Source organism: Dipodomys ordii, unplaced genomic scaffold, assembly GCF_000151885.1.
Source record: "Dipodomys ordii isolate 6190 unplaced genomic scaffold, Dord_2.0 Scaffold27, whole genome shotgun sequence".
Taxonomy (NCBI): Eukaryota; Metazoa; Chordata; class Mammalia; order Rodentia; family Heteromyidae; genus Dipodomys; species Dipodomys ordii.
The window spans coordinates 3,085,340-3,102,285 of NW_012267243.1; the positions used below are offsets into that span (position 1 = coordinate 3,085,340).

General features: G+C 39.5%; 1 protein-coding gene across 1 annotated transcript in view; it reads right to left on the minus strand.

Moving 5' to 3' along the window:
- The window catches only part of Dhx9 (DEAH (Asp-Glu-Ala-His) box helicase 9), a 35,902-nt gene that overhangs the window by 12,552 nt on the left and 6,404 nt on the right, over positions 1-16,946 (minus strand). The window contains exons 5-16 of the mRNA XM_013015687.1: positions 15,573-15,682; positions 14,557-14,705; positions 12,320-12,366; positions 11,252-11,388; positions 10,182-10,271; positions 9,924-10,085; positions 8,910-8,987; positions 8,378-8,569; positions 4,297-4,438; positions 3,887-3,969; positions 1,145-1,301; positions 704-804 (exon numbers count right to left, since the gene is read on the minus strand). Of these exons, the coding sequence (XP_012871141.1) occupies positions 704-804; positions 1,145-1,301; positions 3,887-3,969; positions 4,297-4,438; positions 8,378-8,569; positions 8,910-8,987; positions 9,924-10,085; positions 10,182-10,271; positions 11,252-11,388; positions 12,320-12,366; positions 14,557-14,705; positions 15,573-15,682 (1,448 nt within the window). The remainder of the gene's footprint in view (positions 1-703; positions 805-1,144; positions 1,302-3,886; positions 3,970-4,296; positions 4,439-8,377; positions 8,570-8,909; positions 8,988-9,923; positions 10,086-10,181; positions 10,272-11,251; positions 11,389-12,319; positions 12,367-14,556; positions 14,706-15,572; positions 15,683-16,946) is intronic.

Sequence of the window (16,946 nt, forward strand, 5' to 3'; positions counted from 1 at the left end):
AGCAAGCACAACACCACATGATAAACCCAGGAACTCCCAACAATGTTTCTTTCCCTGAAATTCTCGTAACTTATTTAATACTCTCTACTGGGTATCACTGTACTGTTTATTTAAATTAGGATTCTAGGGCTGGGAAGGTGGCTCAGTGGTAGAGTGCTTGCCTTGCATGCTCGAGGCCCTGGGTTTGATTCCTCAGCACCACATAAGCAAAAAGAAAAAAGCCGCAAGTGGCACCGTGGCTCAAGTGGTAGAGCGCTAGCCTTGAGCTGAAGAGCTGAGGGACAGTGGCCAGGCCCAGAGTTCAGGCCCCATGACCGGACCCAAAAAAAAAAACATTAGGATTCTAACTGCTGCTACCAAAATATTAATATGAGAATCATCTAAGCAACTAGATTGGTTAGACAAAGAGTCTCCTTTTCTACAAGCTTCCCTATGCTGTGACATAAAAGAAAACACTTTCTGCAGTGAAATAACGTGGTATGAATTACCTTTAACCCTAATAACCTTCAAATGTCATGTTCTTTGGACTTTTATTACAGATGATTTAATTCATGGCCAAAGAGATAATGACCAACCCCAATGAAATATGCAAATTATGCAGATAGCAATTACAGGCAAATTTTAAGCTTGCTGTAATGCTTATTTTGTTTTGTCTTTTCTCCAACAAATGCCTACAAAAAAATTCCTCACAGAATGTACTTACATCATCATCCTCACCACCATCATCTTCTTTGTCCTTCTTTTTCTTATCCTTTGGTGGAGGAATAAATTGGGTCATCTGAATGCAGTCTTCCAGAAAATATTCTGCCAATGATAATTCAGGTTAAGTATGAATTACCAACTTTAACACTGCAGCAGAGTTTAAGAACTCTTTGTTTTTTTTGGGTCCGGTCATGGGGCCTGAACTCTGGGCCTGGGCACTGTCCCTCAGCTCTTCAGCTCAAGACTAGCGCTCTACCCAGGAATGTCTGTAAGATTCCTATCTTCAATAAATCACCAGAAAACTGGAAGTGGCACTGTGGCACAAGTGGGCCCAGAGTTCAAGGCCCATGACCAACAAAAAAAAAATTTTTAATCCCTGGTATTAAATCCAAATCCTACTGAACAGTATGTTCACCTTTTAACCCCCTCCCCTCCAATGTACCTTGAACTGGGTAAGTCCGCCCATAAACTTCAATGATGGGACAATTGAAGAAATATTCACAAAACATGGTAGTATCGATAGTAGCAGACATAAGAACAATCCGAACTTCAGGATAAGCCAGAACTACATCACGCAGTACTACCAGAAGGAAATCAGTCTATTAAAAAGAAAACAAGTGAGAATTACAGGATGTTGTTAATGTATAGAAATATAACAGCCCTCATTTTAAAAAACAAAACACACAATCCCCACAAGCCAACAAGAAATCAGTGGATGAATTAAACTATGCTAGGCACCAGTGGCTCATACATATAATCTTAACTAGACAGGAGGCTAAGATTAGAGGATTGCAATTCAAAGCCAACCAGGCAGTCAAGTCCACTAGACATGTTTTGTCAGTTGTTGGGTTTGAATTCAGGACCTGGGTGCTATCCCTGATTTTTTTTTTTTTACTGAAGACTAGTGCTCTACCACATTGAGTCACAGTGTCACTTGTTTTAGTGGTTAGATTCAAGATCTTAGCTTCCTGGGCTGGGAAGATGGCTCAGTGGTTAAAGCGCTTGCCTTGCATGCCTGAGGCCCTGGGTTCGATTCCTCAGTACCACATAAGCAAAAACAAAAAAGCCGGAAGTGGTGCTGTGGCTCAAGTGGTAGAGCGCTAGCCTTGAGCTGAAGAGCTGAGGGACAGCGCCCAGGCCCAGAGTTCAGGCTCCACGACCGGACCAAAAAAAAAAAAAAAAAAAGATCTTAGCTCCCTGAGTAGCTACAATTACAGGCATGAACAACTAGTGATCAGCTAAGTAGCCTAGACTTTTATCTACAAATTAACCACCAAAATATAGGAGGTAACAGGGCATCAGCCTTGAATGAAGAGGCTGAGGAACAGTGCCCTTTAAGAGAAACTACATTAGGCCGGGAATGTGGCTTGTTCATCATGAGTGAAGCCCTGGGTATTCCTCAGTACCACAAAAACAGAAAAAGGTGCAAATGACACTATGGTTCAAGTGATAGCCTTGTGCAATAAAGCTCAAAGCTCAAGGATGGTATCCAGGCCCAAAGTTCAAGCCCTGGGACTGGCAAAAAAAAAAAAAAGTAAGCTACACTTTAATATATATAACTGCATAAAAATTGGTAAGTCTCCATCACTGCCATTTAAGTTTAATTACAGAAGTGGACAAAGCATCTTTTTGTGGTCTTCTGGCTTTTACTTTCCTACTTAATCACTGAAATCTTCAACAATCTTATCAAAGTTACTTTAACAAAATACTAATGACCTATGATATTATAATACTTTAAATGCTAAGACTACAAGACATGTTAACACGCAAGACTACTGAAATACAGACAGATGGTACCTAAGATGATCTGTGTTCAAAGGCATAACACCGCATCCAGCTTTCTTGGGGTGGTTAGTGTTGTCTTATAGACAAGACATTCCTGGGCTGGAAAGGTGGCTCAGTGGTAGAGTGCTTGCCTTGCATGCATGAGGCCCTGAGTTCGATTCCTCAGCACCACATATGCAGAAAAATCCACAAGTGGCGCTTTGGCTCAAGTGGTATAGCGCTAGCCTTGAGCTGAAGAGCTGAGGGACAGCGCCCAGGCCCAGAGTTCAGGCCCCACAACCGGCAAAAAAATTAAAAAAAAAAAAATAGACAAGACATTCCTACCCAGGTAGCCTTTGTACTGTGATCAGACCTCAGCTTCCTGAACTGCTAGGATTATAGATGGGAGGCACCTATGTCCAGCTGATATAATTATGAGATTAATTTTTAACATTTCCACGTGTGAAAATAGAACAATGAAACCTGAAATTGTTTTAAGTAGTAAAAGTATAGGTAAGAAGGAAGGGGGTTGGAGGATATGGTATGTAGTGTCTGTCAGTGTAGTCATATACAGAAAGCTGACACCCATTTTGTCAAAGACCAAGAGATAAAGGTCAGAAATAAATTCTAGTTTCTTTCCTAAATTTGGATGTACTATCATTAACTATATAAAGGGATCAAAACACTCCAACTGACAATTATGTTAAAAATTTACAATTTATCAGATAAATTTGCAATTTAAAAACTAATCACCATAAAACTTCATTAAGCCACCAATTAGGTTCACTTGTAAAAACTATAAGCTCTACAACTGTAGCTACTTTTACAGTAAAAGGCTTCTTGAGCCAGGCGCTGGTGGCTCATGCCTGTAATCCCACCTACTCAGGAGTCAAATCTGAGGATTGCAGTTCAAAGCCAGCCCAGGCAGGAAAGTCTGCGAAACTTTGTTTTATTTGGTTGTGGGGCTTGAACTCTGGGCTTTGGCTCTGTCCGAGCTCTTCAGCTCAAGGCTAGTACTCTACCAGTTGAGCCATAGCGCCACTTCTGGCCTTTTCTGCTTATGTGGTGCTGGGAATTGAACCCAAGGCCTCATGCATGCAAGGCAAGCACTACCTTCCCAGCCCCGAGACTCTTATCTCTAATAAACCACCAGAAAACTGGTAGCCTTGAGCTCAAGATTTGAGGCCCAGAATTCAAGCCCCAGGAAGACCAAAAAAAAGAAAAAAAGGCTTTTTGGAGTGTTTCCTAGACTTAACATAATGGACGGACTTCATAGTAAGGAGTAAGCATCTCTGTGATTGTGAAAGTTCTGAGGATGAATAATATATTAATGGTATAATTAATGGGAAAATAGAGCACTTCCCCACCCTCCCTCAAGTAGACAGCTTTAGTATGTGAAAGTAACTCACAAATAACTTACATTAATGTCTCTTTCATGTATTTCATCCACTATTACATGACTGATGCCTCGGATGCCTGCTTCTAGTTTTCTTAGGAGCACACCTTGAAAATAAAATCAGAGCAATTGGGATATTTCCCATGGCTGATACAGGTACAAAAAGTATATTCAGAATCAAAGCAAATATCCAATTATCCACACCTCAATATCCCCAGTTCAGGGAATAGCATACATACTCAAAGGTGATAATGTAGTCAACAATTTTCTTAAATGAACTCATAATTTTATGTCTGTTGAAATACTATTATCACTCTCAGTCAATTAAAAGTTATATTTAAACAAGATGTTCAGATTATTTCTAACCATTCTTCTCAGTTACTACATTTAGTAAACATGATCAATCCCAAATAAAATCAAAATACATTACTGACCTACAGTACAAAACATTATGCTTGCATGAGGACGTGGAAGTATAGATTCAAACCGAACACTGTAACCACAGCTTTTTCCAGGTTCTTCACCTCTCTCATATGCAACTCGCTCTGCCACAGAGACCGCACTGATTCTCCTGGGCTGAAACAAGAAAAAAATGATTTAAAATCAGGGTCTCGGGTGGCAACGTGCCTTTAATAGTACAGGGCTTGCTTGCCTAGCATCCATGAAACCCTGGGTTTGATTCCTCAACACTACATAATCAGAAAAGGCCAGAAGTGGCACAGTGGCTCAAGTGGCAGAGGGATAGCTTTGCGAAAAACAAGCTTAGGGACAGTGCCCCACAACTGGCAAAAAAAAAAGAAAACAAAACCAGGGTCTCAACTGGGCTCCAGTGGCTCATACCTCTAACCCTAGCTATTCAGGAGGGTGAGATATAAGGATTGTAGCCAACCAGTAAAGTGTGAGAATTTGATGGCTAATCTCCAACCTGTAATCAAAAAGTCGAAGTGGTACAGTGGCTCAAAGTGGTGGAGCATTAGCCTTGGAAAAAAAGAGCTCAATGATAGCAACTAAGTCAAGTTCATTTCCACAACTGACCAAAAAGAAAAAAAAACAAATTAACAAGGTCACCCATATGCAACTTATTCTGCCTTACCCTTTTTTAAAAAACTTATTATTTTCAGTGGTGGTGCTTGGACCCTTGGACTAGATGCTGTCCCTGGGCTCTTCAGCTCAAGGTGAAGCACTCTACCACTTGAGCCATAACATCACTTCAAGTTTTCTGGTGGCCAATAGGAGGGAAGAGTCTTAAACCATGATGCTCAGATCTCAGCATCCACAATTGATAGGATTACATGCGTGAAGTGAACCACCTAATGTTTTTGGTACGGTAACATTCTGCTGTGAGGCATAATTTTACAGAACATTACAGAACTTTAAGCAGGACACTCTAAGTATTAAGGTAAATGTTTTAGACAGCTCAAATGTTGAATTTTATTATGTTCTTATTTAAATTAAAGCTTTAGTTATAAATACAATAAATTTAAGGCTTGTAATATATATTGATTTTTCCAATTAAAAAGCTTTTAATATAAAATTTCTCTTTTTTTTGATCTGGTCGTGGAGCTTGAACTCTGGGCCTGGGTGCTGTCCCTCAGCTCTTCAGCTCAAGGCTAGTGCTCTCTACCAGTTGAGCCACAGCACCACTTCTGGCTTATTTTTGCTTATATGGTGCTGAGGAATCGAACCCGGGCCTCATGCATGCAAGGCAAGTGCTCTTACCACTGAGCTACCTTCCCAGCCCAAATTTCTAATTTTTTAAAACTACATTTTAAAAACACCAAATGATTAATACTATAATTTTGTTTCCATTATAACTGAAGTTTCCTATCTCCCCAGTGTACAACACAATCTTATTTGTAGGCCACTCTTGTGTTTTTTTTTTTGCCAATCCTGGGACTTGAACTCAGGGTCTGGGCTCTGTCCCTGAGCCTCTCTGTGCTCAAGGCTAGTGCTGCTCTACCACTTGAGCCACAGCACCATTTCCAGTTTTTTCTGTTTATGTGGTAGTGAGGAATCAAACTCAAGGCTTCATGCATGCTAGGCAAGCACTGTACCAATAAGCCATGCCTCCAGCAAGGCAGCACTATATTTTCGATGTGCCAAAGGACAATTGGAACAACAGAAATTTATTGACTGGGGTATTTTTTTTAATACTCTGAAGTTCATTCATTTCTTTAAGAAGGCTGGGAAGGTGGCTCAGTGGTAGAGCACTTGCCTTGCATGCCTGAGGCCCTGGGTTCAATTCCTCAGCACCACATAAGCAAAAAGAAGAAAGCCGGAAGTAGTGCTGTGGCTCAAGTGGTAGAGCGCTAGCCTTGAGCTGAAGGACAGTGCCCAGGCTCAGAGTTCAGGCACACAACTGGAGCCCCCCCCCCAAAAAAGAAGGGAGACATAATGGTACATGTTAAACACCATGTTCAAGATCAGAGGCACAAAGACCCTGAGATCAAAGTCAGCTGCGATAGAGACCAAGACCCTGTCTCAAAGACGAAATAGCCAGGCATCTGCAGAATATGCCTTCAATCCAAGTTTCTAAGGAGGCTGATTATGTAAGCATCATGTGTTCAAAGCCACCCAGGGAAAAATGCAGAAGTGTATATACATACAAGTTCTGATGGTTCAACTCCTATAAGCTATAGCAGCTGTTTAAAGTCCAAAACTCTTTTCTCCAATTAACCAGCCAAATATCAGAAGAGGGAACTGTGACTTTAAAAAAGAGAATGCTGTAGGGCACCAGCTGCTCCCACCTGTAATCCTAGCTACGCAGGAAGCTGAGATCTAAGGATCATGGTTCAAAGCCAGGCCAGGCAGTAAGACTCCTATTGTCAATTAATTACCAGAAAACTGGAAGTGGCTCAGAGCTCAGGGACACTGCCCAGATCTCAGAGTTCAAGCCCCATGACAGAGAAAAAAATAAATGAAAAGGTAGAATGCTAAGTAAGGGACAGTGTCCAGGCCCAAGTTCAAGTCCTAGTTGTCAACACAGAAACGCAAACATCCTAACAAACAGGTATGAAGACCCTATATCTCAATCAAGTCAGGTAGAGTGGCACAGATGCTTACTTAATCCTAGCTATGCAGGAGACATAAATGGGAGCATAGAAATCAAGACAAGCCAGGGAAAAAGACCTTATTCTCAAAGTAACAAAAAAAGACTAGGAGAACTAAGCACAGAATTAAAGGCACCTCTCTTTTATACAATGCTGACACCTTTAAGAGATCATCCCTTTGAATAAGCAAGATTGAGTGAAAGCTTCATCAATTTTCACTATACTAAAGATTTGTATCCTGCTTTGGGTATTGGACAAGAAACTAATCAATTTCAGAACAAAAAGATGGGGAGCCGCTAGGCACTGGTGGCTCATGCCTGTAATTGTGGTTGAGAACAGCCCAGGCAAGAAAGTACATGAGACTCTGCTCTCCAACTCACAATCCAAAAGTCTCGAAGTAGAGCTGTGGGCCTCAAATGGTAGAACACTAGCTTTGAGCACAAAAGCTCAGGGGTCATAACCAGGCCTATATCAAGCCCCTGGACACATCTACATTAAAGTCAATAGGAAATGGTTCATTCAACCTGAATGGAAAAAATCCTTAAGTTTCCTCCTACAAAATAGGACAAAATAAACTTATGAACACTGCTTAATCCAAGTAAATAACTATATAGTAACTTTAGGACTTTGAGACTTTTTAAAATCCCAGTATTTTACCAATTAATGTGTTATATTAGACAGTTTACTTAACCTCACTCAGCCTTATTAATGGAAAAATTAAGTACGATACGGACATTAAAAACTTCTAAAATATGGAGCTGGGAAGGTGGCTCAGTGGTAGAGCGCTTGCCTTGCATGCCTGAGGCCCTGGGTTCCATTCCTCAGTACCACATAAGCAAAAAGAAAAAAAGCCGGAAGTGGCACTGTGGCTCACGTGGTAGAGTGCTAGCCTTGAGCTGAAGAGCTGAGGGACAGCGCCCAGGCCCAGAGTTCAGGCCCACAACAGGACCCAAAAAAAAAAATTGTCAGGTGCCAGTGGCTCACACCTATAATCCTAGCTACTCAGGAGGCTGAGATCTGAGGATCCTGGCTCCAAGCCAGCCAGGGCAGCGAAGTCCATGAGACTCAGCTCCAATAAACCACTCAAAACTGGAAGTGATGCAGTAGAGCTCAAGTGGCAGAATGCTAGCCTTGAGCTGAAGAACTGAGGGACAGAGTTCAGCCACATGACCGGGGGGGGGGGGGGTGGGGGGGGGGGGGGGGGGGGGGGGGAGGGGGGGGGGGGGGGGGGGGGGGGGGGGGGGGGGGTATGGAGGGGGAATCAAGTTTTTAGAGTTGTGTGTGGAACACAGTAAATATTAACCATTACCTATTTTGTTGTTTAGTTTTTACTTAATATAGAAATAACTAGTATTGGGAAGTGATTACCAATGATTCCCTTTAACTCCTGTCTAGCTTACTAGCATAGGATACTGGAGATTAGGGATTTCTTTCCAGCTATCCACACTTATGGCTTGTTACTTACCTGAGTTACTACAATATTACATTCTGCAGCTCGGTCATTCTGAATAAAGTCATCTAAAATGAACTGTGGAACCTGTGTGGTTTTGCCACATCCAGTAGCCCCCCGGATAATAACTACTGAATTTTGACTAATTGCTTCCAGGATTTCACTTTCAAATTTCTTCACAGGCAGTAACTCTCTTTCCTGTAAGACCTGTGTTGGAAAAGTATTAAATCAGTAAAATTTCACTAGCAGTTCCTTAATCCTATTGAGAAACCACACCAAAAAAAATGTCAAATTTTTCCAATTATAATATATACTAAAGACAATCATTTCTCCCAGTCTCGTTTATCTAAGGGTGTAGGGACTTTTATCTGTCTTCTTATGAAGGAACAAACATTATCTGCTATCTTATTGTACAGGGTTAAATAAGTTGGGGAATGAGTGTATTTCCTTTTGAACAGTGCCACCATCTCCCTCATTTTCTCCCAGTTTTTCCCTCCTTCCTATTTGCTATCTTCTACCTGTAACTAGAAGACTGTTTCAGACTTACAGCTTGCAAATTATGATCTTGTTCCATCTGGTACATTAATTCATTCTTGAGATCTGTGCTTATTTGTTCTGGAGTTGCCTGTAAAAATAGAAATGCAGAATTCATGATATAGCAGCGAAGTACAATTAAATCTGCCTTAGTGGTAGATCTGTTATACATGATTTTGATAAAACACACTTAAAAACAAGCAAAATCTTAAATTCTCAATCCATTCAGTATGCAATTCTGGAGACAGGTCTCATCCACCCCCTTAGCACTGCTTCCCTAGCATTTTAGGAAAATATGCTACCTCCCCACCAGCCAAAAAGTGTCCCCAAAGCAAATTTCAAATTAATTTGCTGTGATTAAAGATTAAGAGAAATTTTTGGAATTATAGAAAAATAGCCTAAGCGGGGTACTAGTGGCTCATGCCTGTGATCTTAAAATTATCCAGGACGCTGAAATCTGAGGATCATTGTGTCTGATGTTGTCCCAGGCAGGAAATGCCTGAGATTTATTTTAAATTAGTCACCAAAAAACTCGAAGTGGCACTTTGGCACAAAGTGGTATAGCTCTAGCCTTGAGTGATAGCTCAAGGTCAGCACCCAGGCCCAGAGTTAAATCTCCATGATGGACCAAAAAAATAGAATAGCCCAGCTGGCACTGGTGGTACAAATTTATAATCACAATCAGGAGACTGAGACTTGAGGACCAGGGTTCAGCATAAACTCAACAGTATTATCAGTATAGTGAACACTCAGCACTTGTAGTAAAGCATTGACCTCTGCATCTTGAGCATGCCTGGGTTTTCTGCAACAATGGTCCTAAAAGTGGGGAATCTCTCTGATACTGTAGGTCACACAAAGAATGTTATGCACCTAAGCTTGTCTTATTGACAATTTTGTATGGTCTTTGATGTTATCTATAAATGGGCTTTGGCAAAAAACAAATAAAAAGATATCCATGCTTGCCTTAAGTAACACATCCACTGATAAGGTAAAACGTAAGACATATCAACAAGAACATTATACTCACAAAAGCCAAAGGCCCCTCATCAATGTTGCTGCTAGTCCAAGGATTCCAGTTGGACTGTGGAGGTGACCATGGAACCACACCTACTTGATTTTGCCTCTGTGATGGTTCAAACTGAGCTAATTTTCCCATGTTGAGCTGGACTGGCATAGTAGGATCAACAGGCTATTAAATTTAAAAAAAATTAAAAATCATTAAAAAAAATCAGTTCTTAAATTAGACATGTTCTACATGAGGTGACTAAAAAGCCTACATACTTACCGGGGGCACAATGTCAAGATTCAGCTCTTGGACAACATTTTGCAGTTGAAGCTCTAAATCTTGATTGAGGAAAACTTTGTAAGGCTCCACCTACAGAAAAAAATGAGTAATTATTAATCTAGGTAATATGAACACAATCGTACTAATATCGTAGAGCTGAGTATACAGCTGACAAGAGTAAACCCCAATTAAACTTTTAATGAGACAATGACTTCAAAAGTTTGAAACTCTACCCACTATTAACAGCATTTTGTCACAGAAGACAATTGATTAGTAAAATCTATTCCATGTTAACTTCCTATCTTTTTTAGGCCCATATACAGCTGCACAAAAGCTAAGAACTATCACTTGAACCTTGTCAGTTGTTTTCTTTTACTATTTTTTTTTAACTTATTCCAATCCTCAGATCTCAGCCTCCCGAGTAGCTAGGATTACAGGTGTGAGCCATCGGCGCCCAGCTACTATTTCTTGAATACAGTATATCACTTTTGGGGGGAGTTGGTCTGGAAAGATACCATCCTCTTAATGCTTCCTGCCTCATTAGGATGTAGAGTATGTTTCCTCACACTAGGATTTTTAAATTGGCCCAGGGTTGCCTCAAACTAAAATCATTTTATCCCATACCTCTGGAGTAGCTGGGATTGATTATAGCTGCTGTACCTGGGTTAACTTTAATTTTGGACGAGATGTCTAACTATACAACTTAGCCAAATAGTAAAATCTAACCTATGAAGCTATTATGTTTAGGCAAGACCCCACCTTGATAAGTAGAGGGCTCTATCACTCAGCCAAGCCCACAACTCTTAAGTTATTAAACTTAAGTAACCCAAACCAGGCTCTAGTGGTGTAATCTTTACTCAGAAGACTAAAATCTTTACTCAGAAGACTAACATTACAGTCCAAAGCCAACCCAGACAGGAAAGTCCATAAGACTCCTATCTCCAATTAACATAAAGCCAGAAGGAGTATGGTAGACTGCTAGACTTTTTAGGTAGAAAAAAACTGAGGATAGAAGCCAAGTCTTGAATTCAAGCTGTAGCACTGACACACAAAATATGTAAATAACTTACTCTCTCTCCCTCTTTTTTCTTTGTCAGTCCAGAATAAGCTTCAATCACTCCAAGATGGTAGAGTTGTCTAACAAGTGATAGAGCACAGGACTGTGCTGCCAACTTCTTATTTGATCCATGTTCACGTGCAAAAATACCTAAAAAATGTTAAGTTCAGGATTAACAATAGCAGAATTACTCCTTAGTAAAGAACATTATGACATTATTAGGTACTAACATATCAAAGAAGCCTTAAAATACAATAGTATGCCTAAAGTTTTAATTTCTTTTCATTCTATTCACTAGCCCAATTAAATTCTACAACTTATAAATCATTAAAGCAGGAAAAGATTAGTCTCTCTCTTTAAACTTGTAAGCTGAGCCCCACAATGTAATGTATGATTTATTCAAGGTCACACAATACTTGTTAGTAACAAAATTAGGCCAGGTGCTGGTAGCTCAAACCTGTAATCCTAGCTACTCAAGAGGGTGCCATCTGAAAGATCAGTTTGAAGCCAGCTCTCAGACAGTAAAGTCTATGAAACTTGTATCTCCAAATAATCACCAAAAAACTAGGAGTGGAGCTGTGTGGCTCAAGTAGTAGAGTTCAAGATTTAAGCACAAAAGCACAGGAATAACATTAGGGCCCAAGCTCCAAGACCAGCACATAAAAAGGAGAAATGTGCTATTCTTTTGAGCATAACACCATCAGGCCTAACAACAAAAAACACACCATCCTATCTTAACTTTTTCAATCCATTCCTTGTATGTCCCCCTGAGTAACTCTTCAACCTTGGCATATATCTGGACCATGATCTGACTACACTGTCCATGACGACTGGCAAAAGCCATCCTGAGCAGCTCCTAGTTCAGAACAAGTATTTAACTTCTATTTGGATTAACTTCCCTATCTCAGGCTCTTAAGTAGGAATATGGTATGATATATTTTATTAAGTTATCAAACCTCCACATATCAAACTTCCCTAGTGTTATCTAACATCATACATTAATACAGCTTACAATAGTAGCTCAATATTTTAAGTTTGAAAAATCTCTCTAAACTTAAAGATCAAGTAAATAGTAACTTACGTCTGCCCAGCTGCTTGATATAAATGGTCATTTCTGCGATAAAGCTCCTGTAAAAACATACAAACAAGATTAGAAATTTCAGGAAAAAAAATACTAAGTCTCCCAAAGGAGGCTTTCTAACTGCTTTAGGCAAATCATAGCAAAAAAGGCGCGCTATTAACATTTATTTCTATCCAAACCTAGAAAAAAATATGTAAACTTTGCATAATATACAACATGGCACGAGACAGTTATCAGTTGATGAGCCTATTGTTCATAAAAAGAAAATGTTAGTGTTTTAGATTTCATATTTACTTACTGTCATTCCAAAGGTTGGTGGCAGATTAGCTAGAATACTTTCAAAGGAAAGGAACTTTCTACTTAGCTTTAAGCCAAAAAATAAGAGCAGGCAACAAACTCTCCAAATTATAATTGTGATTAGCTTAAGATCCAGGTGGATAGGCCACTCATTATGGATAAAATCTGCTAAAATAGGCTAATGTATACCAACACTCATTAATTGTTCCAGTAGCTCTTGGGACAGTATTCTACTCTCCCTATAGTTAGAAGTAGCCCTTGGTAAGAAATTTAATATATACCATATACTTAAATCAGGCCCTAGGAATGAAAAGTATTTTTTCTCATGGCTTAATTCTAACAGATAGCAAGGAATGAATTGGGGGTATTAAGCAAGGGAAATAATTCACTTTAGAAATTATATATTCTGATCCTTTCGCTGCTCAGGTACATTCTGAACTTTGTGCTGTGAGTAAAAGGTTAGATGAAGCTTAAGAAAAAAATGTTAGTCTCCTTCCTATACTTCAAGAACTGACCTTCAGGCACAAGGGCTTCAGGGGTCAAAGGTCACTGGCTTTCAGGGAAACAACATCCACCCTTTCATTAATGACACCGATGACAATATGTTTCTCAGCCAGGCTTTAAAGTCAGCACTCAATCTCATTCTCCTCCACCTAGGGGGAACAGCGACACCAGAAATCAGTTTACAATAGTTTTCCATGTGATTGCTTAGTTCAGCCTAAGCATCAGCACATGTGTATATGAACACAGACCTCTGGTGTTGCTGTCTATTATGCCTTTCAATAAAGGACATACATAGAGCAATGTTGTCTCAGCTCCCCCAACTGTCAGCCTCCTATGTTGTCTTGTCCTGAATTATTTCTTTGGATCAGAAATCAATAAGATACTGACATAAAAAAAAGGTTGCAATTGCAACAATGAGCTTAAGGCACAGGTATCTTATTGTTCTTAAAATTATTAAGAGCTGTTAAGCCCAATTAAATAAGACAAAAAATACTTTTAAAATGAAACAAATTTGTCTTTCATTTATAAACTCAAGGTTTAGAAAAATCTGACATCAGATTTAGAAGCACAGAATTTAAGAATTCAGGACTAAACAAAACAGTGGGAAGCAGGAGGAGCTATGCTCTGATCATCCTTTTGATGATGTCAAAATTTTATTTTAGTAATTATTTTAGAGTTGTAGAATGTTTTAATTTTCAGGAAAAATGTATTTTCAATGTATTTTGAAAAAAATTTTGTAAATTAAGAATATCAAATCGAATCATTAGGTTTCCACAACATCCCATCTATTCCAATAAAAATAGTGCCCCCATAAGAATCTAATCCATATGAGCCTTCCTGGGAGTAATAAGCACTACACCCTGGAATGCTCTTAGGAATAACAGCAAGCAGGCTGAGAAACATACTGTCACATAGCAACTGGCCTTTATGTTCAATTTTATAAATTTAACAGAAAAAGAAAATGTCTACTAATTTAAACCACATACAAAGAATGAGGCTGTCCTTCAACTTTACAGCCCTCAGACTTCGACAGGCCTGTGAGCTGGAAACTTTCAAACTGAATTGACATTTGGACTAGAGGCAATACAATCTACAAAACTTACATACACATCTAACTTGACCTATTAAATATGTAGTATTTTTAAATGCCTCTAATAATACATTAGCCAAATCACCATCAACTGCTGGTTACTTGTGGTGGTGACATTTGCGTCTCACATTCAAATGAGAAACTCAGAACTCTTACACATTTAACATTACAGCAAAAGCAAAACCACACAATAAACTGCACAATAAAGTCAGTAATTCTTGTAGAAGGGTAATTTATTGTGCTTTCCATAATTCATGCCTGATCCACATTAAAATACAAGTGGGTAATGAATATCCAAACATCCATAACTTATTATAGAAGGAAAAAAAGAGTGAAACAAGCAAACCTGTTGTGATCTGGACCCACTTGGGTGTACTTATATTCTCCTTGGATATTTTCTTTTTGGAAATACTGGTTCAGACGAGCCTTAGCATTTTCCAAGGTCCAGTTTCCATGAAGCCCAGCATTTAAATCCACTTCTTCTGACTCTAAAGTCTGTGGAATCAATGATGATTAAATTTGGCTGCACTACTTTGGTTATGCATACTTTAAATACAGGTATTTACACTAGCATTTTCTTTGTACTATCTTATAATGCAATTAAGTTCAGTTGTGGTGCTGGGAATGAAAGCACAGTGCTAAGCAAGCACTTTACAACTGAACTACATCCCTAGCCTTTAGTTTCTTGAGACAGAATCCTATGTAGCTCAGGCTAGCATTTAACTCATGATCCTGCTGTCTCTGGCTCTTAAGTGAAGGACTACAGGCATTTGCCACCACATCCAGCTTAGAAATTGGTTAAGAACCACCTCTGAGCTGAACATGTTGGGGTATGCCCAGTACCCAGCACTTGGGAGGCAGAAAAAGGGGGATTGTGAGTTCAAGGCCAACTTGAGCCACACAGTATGATCCTATCTCAAAAAAACCAGAATAGTTTATAATCCTTCTCAACCACATTAATTTTTTAATGTAATTGAAGGCTCTATCCATTGTCAAAACTTTCACTTTTAATAAACTATTTCTTAAAATTTGACAATTTTTGTGTTTGTCTTACTACTTCAAATATAATGGAAAAACAAGGCATATTATTATGTATGCTTATGAATTTCCCCAAGAAAATTGCATTCTCTAAAAAGCAGAAAAATCTTTTATTAACAGCAAAAATGTAGCGCTTAACAGACAACTTTTAAGAGCAGATTTGTTTTTGGCCAATTTATACATACAGTGGTTTTCATGAACAATGATAGTTTCAAGTAATCACTTAAGACAATTATCAAATTATTAACTTATAAAAGTACAACCTTACTGTAAATAAGTCCCAAATTACCTATCTATAGATAGAATAGAGGTTTGGAGCCTTACCGCTTGCACTTCTTGCTCCTCCTTTCTTGAGTAGTAATCCTTTAAGTTGGCTCCCCGATCCCAGGTGGGACCACCGAAGTCAGAATCCTCAGTTTCAGAATTATTTTCTCCTAAAGAAATTGTTTTTTTGATGAGTCAAGCTGTAAAAATCCCTAAATATTTTGGTTTCCCTAGTGTGTGTAAAAGCTGAAGGCTTTAATTTGGTAAGGAAACTAAATGCCCAGAATTATCTCTGAAGTATAGATCTAAATCAAAACTTTCAAACCTGATATGAAAATAACTACATGCATAAATAAACTGTTAATTCACCATGTTATCTAAGCATTTTTTAAGAACAAGTGATACTACTTCTTAAGATCCTAAAAGACAGGGCTAACTACAGGTCAGCTGGTAAAAGTAACCTGATGAAAAGGTGGTGTCAGGGTGTAGATGAGTGGCATAACTTTCTGCCTCCTCTGGGCAAGGCCCTGGGTTTAATTCCCAGTCTTGCCAAAGAAAAGACATGGTAGAGAAGAAGGGGTTGGAATGATACCTAAAATCCCTTTATCAAATGGCAGGGAGCAGGTTTGATGCAAGCCCAGAAGAAACATTTGAGAAATTCCATCCCTAATTAACCTGAAAAATGCTGGTTAGATGTGTGGCTCAAGTGGCAGAACACAAGTCATGAGCAAAAAATCTGAAGAGTATTATGCCCCAGTACCGGAACACAGACACAATCCTTTAGACAAATCTGCTAGACTTGCCCAGAATCGATCCTGGAAATTTTAGTTAAAAAAAAAAATTAAAATTACACGGTACCAATTGTACCATACTTTTTTTTAGGTGCCAGTCCTGGGGCCTGAAGTCAGTATTGTCCCTGAGCTTTTACTCCTTAAGCCACAGCTCCATTCAGGCTCCCCCCTCCCCATATTAGAGTCTCAGACTTTCCTCCCAGTTTGGCTATCTTTTTTGAGGGGCAGGTCATGGGCTTGAACTCTGGGCCTGGACTCTCCCTCAGCTCAAGGCCGCTCTACCACATGAGCCACAGCACCCTTCTGGTTTTCTGAGTGGTTTACTGGATATGAGTCTCAAGGACTTTCCTGTCCAGGCTGTCTTTGAACCGGGATCCTCAGATCTTCAGATCTCAGCATCCTGAGTTGTTAGGATTATAGGTATTGAGCCACAGGAACCCAGCATATAGTACCATACTTCTAAGAAAAACAGTCTAGTGGTTATTTACCAATTTAGAATGACTTTGGGTTGTCTCTTTTTTTTTTTGGGGGGTCCAGTGGTGGAGCCTGCCTCAACTCTGGGCCTGGGCGCTGTCCCTCAGCTCTTCAGCTCAAGGCTAGCGCTCTACCACTTGAGCCACAGCGCCACTTCTGGCTTTTTTCT